We start from the raw sequence: 6,950 nt of genomic DNA on the forward strand, positions 1-6,950 counted from the left end.
GACAAAACAGATGGCACAATGATAGACTGCATCCAGTTTGTTGAGTAGAGTGTTGGAGGCTATTTTATAGATGACATCACCGAAGTCGAGGATCGGTAGGATGGTCAGTTTTACGAGGCTATGTTTGGCAGCATGAGTGAAGGATGCTTTGTTGCGATATAGGAAGCTGATTCTAGATTTAATTTTGGATTGGAGATGCTTAATGGTTCATTGGTGGTGCAATTGTTATCCTTTCCCCCCTTTGTTTTTGCATCACAAAATGTAACATGATCGACCAAGTACATTAGGTGGCGGTATGCACAAACAAAATGTGCAAACGCCATAATACCAAAGAAGAAGAGGAAGCTCAAGAGTATCCTGTTGAGTCCTTCTCGGAAGAGTTTTGAAATCTGCCACACCTCCTTCGAATCAGCTGTTGTTTACTCTGAGAAGAAAAACATGTACATATTTAATAACGATGTGTTACTTTTAATTGTATCTATAAAATGTCTAGCACAACTATCTAAATGTATTTTTTACCTTAATTTAATTTGGGATTCCACCCTTGTAAACACAGTTTGCGTGATGGGAGAGAAGTGAATAAAGAGTCATTTCATACAAGCTTATTTGTTTCCACATTTCCTCTCCTCGGTTACCTTTGACCCTTTTCAAAAGATGTTGAGGAGAGGACGGATGAGTTGGCAAACCAGTTGAGATTCTCCCTAAGTGTGACCACATAACAGTGACAGCAGCAAAGAGTTGTGTGCCCTAGTAGACAAGGCATTGGCTTTGGATGGACAGTTGAAAAACATATATTTCCATTTCTAAAATCCTGTTTTTGCTTTGTCATTGTTGGGTATTGTGTGTAGATTGGTGATTTAAAAAAATATTTAATCAATTTTAGAATAAGGGTGCTATGTAACAACATGTGGAAAAAGTCAAGGGGTCTGAATACTTTCTGAATGCACTGTAAAATGGATATTCGTGCTCCACTGGGTAGAAGTTAGGCCAAATGTAAGATTAAAGCCATTTGGATAGATGGGACAGAGCCCTCCAAAGAAAGGTTGGTGGACCAAGATTCAATTTAGGAAGGAAGAGGTGGTGTTTGCTTTGTTGCATGTAGGACATTGTACATTGAACTGGTCATTGAATCTAGATGACAAGCATGCAAATGGTTTCTGTCTGATTGATGAAACAGTGAAGAAATAATTTGTTGATGCGTTGTTGTAAGTACCGGTAGTGTGCTCACGAGTGGCGCAGCGGTCTAAGGCGCTACGTCTCAGTGCAAGATGCGTCACTATAGACCCTGGTTTGATTGAGTTTGAGTTTATTTTATTTTTACAGGGACTGTGCACATTAATCAACGTTTCAGTAAAAGTGCCGGTTTTAACCAGCCGCCTAATTTTCAACCGTAGTCCCTGGGCAGGTTATTAAAAACAATTACAATATAGATAATCATTGAGCAGTGAGTACACGCAGAGCAACATAGGACAAGCAAGACATAGCATACAGACAGAGCAACATAGGACAAAAAGCAGCAAGACAACATTCAGAAAAGCAACAAAGTTTTTCCACACCTCACAAGCTACAGACAACAGACAACATGGAAAGCGGCAATACACAGCTGGGGATCATGATCACAAATCTGATTGACCTTTAGCCATGTATTCATACATTTTGTGAAAGTGTGATAGGTGGTGCAGTTATGTGTGTCTGATGGCAGTGTATTCCAGACATGGGAAGCTCTCACAGAGAAAGCGGATTTACTAAAGGTGCTTTTCCTTAAGGGAACTATACAGTCACCTCTCATGGCAGACCTTGTGGATCTGCTGCCATATGTTTGGGTTTTCTGTTTAACAAAAATACTGAGTGGAGGGGGAGCCAGGCCATTTAGGATCTTGAATACAAGACATGCGTCGGTGTATTGCACAAGATTTTCCCAACTCAGGAGCTCATGCTTTCTGAGGATGTAACAGTGATGATGGCTATTGGGCTTCCTATCAAGCACTTGCTTCCAGGCTGTATCACAACCGGCCGTGATTGGGAGTCCCGCAGGGTGGTGCACAATTGGCCCAGCGTCGTCTGGGTAAGGGTTTGGCCGGGGTAGGCTGTCATTGTAAATAAGAATTTGTTCTTATATGACTTGCCTAGTTAAATAAAGGTACAATAAAAAAAAGATGTGGAAGAGAGGAAAAGATTGATGTGTTGGGTTATTGAGGTTGGACAGGGATGGGGAGGTTTTGATGGAAGGGATATTTGTTGTCTTAGTAGAACAGGATTAGATAGGAGGTTTAAGTTTCTCTCAATGTTTATTTTCTTTATATTAATTTAGTCTGTAAACTGTGATTGACTACACGCCCCAATGCAGTAGGAAGCGCTGTGCACCGCTAACGTTTGTTTACGGGCCGCCATAATATTATAGTTTGAAGAATAAACAAAGTAGTGCGCTGCTATTCTAGACATTATGGTAATCCTACTGAACTTCCTTAGCCGTCATCTGATTGTCGAGTTGGGAGAAAAAGACAACATAGCCATGGCGGCAGAGATTCATTCGAGGCCTCAAAGCTCAAGACCAGTTCTTCTAAATAAAATCGAAGGACACTCGGACGCGGTCAATGCTGCAGTTTTGATACCGAAAGAGGACGGAGTGATCACGGTTAGCGAGGACAGGTAGGTTGTCTGACGCCCCATTAGCTGTTTTCCAGACCATTATCTAGCTCTTAGCCAGATAACGGTAACGTTAGCTAGCCTGCTTACTGTTATTTTTTCCCACCTTTATTTAATTTAACAAGGTAGGCCAGTTGAGAACAAGTTCTCGTTTACAACCAAGATAAAGCAAAGCAGTGCGACAAAAACAACACAGAGTTACACACAAACAAACGTACAGTCAATAACACAATTTGCCATGGGGACCAGACGGTGTTATTCTAAATTCACCGTCTGGAACATCATGACAATGTTTGATTCTTGAAATGGTCCTCCTCTACAAGCCGGAATGTTGAATACAGTTATAATTTAACTTACTCAGCCTATTGTCTGATGTTGATCCTTCAAATTTTCCAAACTTTAGACAAAATATCTACAGGAAAATATTTAGTCGACTTTTTAGAACACCGGTATTGAAGTTTAAATATATATCACCTGGTACGTGCGCAAAACCATGTAAACACCTGCAAGACAATAGATATCCCATTAAACTAGAGGGGCTAGCTACAAAGATTTTTATAACTAACCCAGAGCTTGTCTTTCCAATGGGAGCAAATTAATCATAGTGGACAGAACAAGCAAGGAGGTAGGCAGGGCCAAGCAGGAGCTAGTGAGATCCTATTGGCGCGTTTTAGCCTTTATTTTCATATTTCCGTTAGGGAACGCGCACTTAACAGAGTATGCGTTCCCTAACGCAATTTTTAGAAACTTTGGCAAAAGTCTACTAACGCAGTCCACTGTTTGGAGATGAAATTATTAATTGAATGTCGGGGAAAATCCATCTTGTTCCATCTTCTCCCACTGCCAGTCACTGGGGTTCCTCTCATCACCATATTTGGTAGTGGGTGGAAACGCCAACAGGATGCTTCACATTTATACGTCCAGTGAAATATCTGGCTCATTGTTCTGTGTTAGCTTTGTCATAAACCCTAAAATGTGGGAAATACACATGCGGAGATCATCCTTTCACCTACTATGTGTCTCATAAAGACAAGGTGGTTAGAACCAAAAATCTCAAATTTGGACTCCAGACCAAAGGACACATTTCCACTGGTCTAATGCCCATTGCTTGTGTTTCTTGGCCCAAGCAAGTCTCTTCTTCTTATTGGTGTCCTTTTTGTAGTGATTTCTTTGCAATTTGTCCACGAAAGCCTGATTCTCGCAGTCTCCTTTAAACAGTTGATGTTAAGATGTCTGTTACTTGAACTCTGAAGCATTTATTTGGGCTGCAATTTTTGAGGCTGGTAACTTGTCCTCTGCAGCAGAGGTAACCCTGGTTCTTCCTTTCCTGTGGTGGTTCTCATGAGAGCCAGTTTCATCATGGCTCTTGATTGTTTTTGCGACCGCACTTGAAGAAATTCTCAAAGTTTTTGAAGTGTTCCGGAGTAACTGACCTTCATGTCTTAGAGTAATGATGGGCTGTGGTTTCTCTTTGCTTATTTGAGCCGTTCTTGCGATAATATGGACTTGGTATTTTACCAAATAGGGCTGTCTTCTTTCTGTATGCCGTCTCTACCTTGTCACAACACAACTGACTGGCTCAAACGCATTAAGAAGGAAAGAAATTCCACAAATGAACTTTTAACAAGGCACACCTGTTAATTGAAATTAATTCATGAAGCTTGTTGAGAGAATGCCAAGAGTGTGCAAAGCTGTCAAGGAAAAGGGTGGCTATTTGAAGAATCTCAAATATAAAATATATGTTGAATGGTTTACACTTTTTGGTTACTACATGATTCCATATGTGTTATTTCATAGTTTTGATGTCTTTAATATTATTCTACAATATAGAATAATATTATTCTACAATATAATAATATTCTACAATATAGAATAATAGTAAAAATAAAGAAAAACCCTTAAATGAGTAGATGTTCTGAAACTTTTGACCGGTATTGTATTTTATATACATTTTCTGTATAAATGGCCTCTAAAATAAATGTAAACAGACCATAAATGTCTTAGATGTATTTTTCTTGGAAAACTTTTAGTGCTATTATATGATGGAAACAATATAAGTCCAACTTTTCTATCATCATCTGATTTGAGCCATTGTATGACTGTGGATTAACTGCATTGTTTGAATACAATCATTCCTCTAAAATTGACTGGTTAGCTAGCTAACACACATATAGTGCAGATCAATTCTTAAGTTAGTGTAAAACACTGAAAGTTATCACAGCACTGTCAAACCATGACCAACTCCCTGAGCAATATGGCTGACCTTTGGACCATCCTATGAAGGTTCATGTCCATTTCTGGTATTCTAATTCTATGTGCAAGACTTGGGTTAGTATGCATGGTTCGCATGCGTATACTTCCGTCTTGTGTGTGTGCCTTCAGTCATGAGCAAAATACATCTTGATTACCAAACACATAGACCCGCGTTTTGAAGTCAGTTTAAAAATATTTTGTCTACATATACCAACTGAGGGACCAACACCACAGACAGTCAGCAGAGTAAGTTTAAATAGAATTGTATTCTACATTCATTACAGACTAGGGACATTTAGGATTTGTAAATGTGCGTGACGTTGTCTGCATAATTTGAAAACATCGCCACGTTTCGTGACAAGGTTATCATCAAACTAACCAAACAGCTAACTGTCCTCTGCCTAAATAACCTGTAAACCAATGATTTATATGTACACTAAACAATGGCTCATTGTGTGATGAATCAACTTTGCTCCTAGAGGCAACTGCTTAAACAGTTTACTGCTTTTATAGGTGTTAGCAATAGCAAATATTTATTTTATTGATTTGGCAAGTTAGCTAGTTAGTAGGTTTGGAATGCATATCCTCAGGGCATAACAATGTGTGTAACGCTAGCTAGCTGCACAATCCTGGCACTGACATCAGGATATTGTTGATTTATGTGCTAGTTGGTATATATTTCGCTACCTGTTACCTTCGCTACATACTAGGACTGGGATTTGCCAGGGACCTCATGATACAATATTATCACGATTAGAGGTCGACCGATTAATCGGAATGGCCGATTTAATTAGGGCCGATTTCAAGTTTTCATAACAATCGGAAATCTGTGTTTTTGGACACCGATTTGGCCGTTACATTTTTTTATTTTTTAAAATTATTTATTTTTTTACACCTGTTATTTAATCTTTTTAACTAGGCAAGTCAGTTAACACATTCTTATTTTCAATGACGGCCTAGGAACGGTGGGTTAACTGCCTTGTTCAGGGGCAGAACGACAGATTTTTACCATGTCAGCTCGGGGATTCAATCTTGCAACCTTACAGTTAACTAGTCCAACGTAAGTTGCTAGCTAGCATTAAACTTATCTTATAAAAAACAATCAATCATAATCACTAGTTAACTACACATGGTTGATGATATTACTAGTTTATCTAGCGTGTCCTGCGTTGCATATAATCGATGCAGTGCGTATTCGTGAAAAAGGACTGTAGGTGCTCCAATGTGTACCTAACCATATACATCAATGCCTTTTCTTAAAATCAATACACAGAAGTGTATATTTTTAAACCTGCATATTTAGCTAAAAGAAATCCAGGTTAGCAGGCAATATTAACCAGGTGAAATTGTGTCACTTCTCTTGCGTTCATTGCACGCAGAGTCAGTGTATATGCAACAGTTTGGGCAGCCTAATTTGCCAGAATTTTACGTAATTTTGACATAACATTGAAGGTTGTGCAATGTAACAGGAATATTTAAACTTATGGATGCCACCCGTTAGATAAAATAAGGAACAGTTCCGTATTTCACTGAAAGAATAAACGTCTTGTTTTCGAGATGATAGATTCCAGATTCAACCATATTAATGACCTAAGGCTCATATTTCTGTGTGTTATTATGTTATAACGAAGTCTTTAATGAAATACAAATGGTATAGAGAGAAATAGTCCTATAATTCCTATAATAACTACAACCTAAAACTTCTTACCTGGGAATATTGAAGACTCATGTTAAAAGGAACCACCAGCTTTCATATGTTCTCATGTTCTGAGCAAGGAACTGAACACTTTGTTTTTGCATTATTTAAACCAAATTGAACATGTTTCATTATTTATTTGAGGCTAAATTGATTTTATTGAAGTACTATATTAAGTTAAAATAAGTGTTCATTCAGTGTTGTTGTAATTGTCATTATTAAACATAAATATAAGTATCTGCTTTTTTTGGTCCCCCAATAATCGGTATCGGCGTTGAAAAATCCTAATCGGTCGACCTCTAATCACGATACATGGGTTACGGTACGTATTGAGATTCTCACGATTCTATATGTA

General features: G+C 38.4%; 1 protein-coding gene across 1 annotated transcript in view; it reads left to right on the forward strand.

Moving 5' to 3' along the window:
* The first annotated feature begins 2,456 nt into the window (after positions 1–2,456).
* The window catches only part of LOC110504104 (WD repeat and FYVE domain-containing protein 1), a 20,876-nt gene continuing 16,382 nt past the window's right edge, over positions 2,457–6,950 (forward strand). Inside the window, exon 1 of the mRNA XM_036961189.1 lies at positions 2,457–2,649. Coding sequence (XP_036817084.1) covers positions 2,513–2,649 — 137 coding nt within the window. The 5' untranslated portion in view covers positions 2,457–2,512. The remainder of the gene's footprint in view (positions 2,650–6,950) is intronic.

Source organism: Oncorhynchus mykiss, chromosome 24 (assembly GCF_013265735.2).
Source record: "Oncorhynchus mykiss isolate Arlee chromosome 24, USDA_OmykA_1.1, whole genome shotgun sequence".
NCBI classification, from domain to species: Eukaryota; Metazoa; Chordata; class Actinopteri; order Salmoniformes; family Salmonidae; genus Oncorhynchus; species Oncorhynchus mykiss.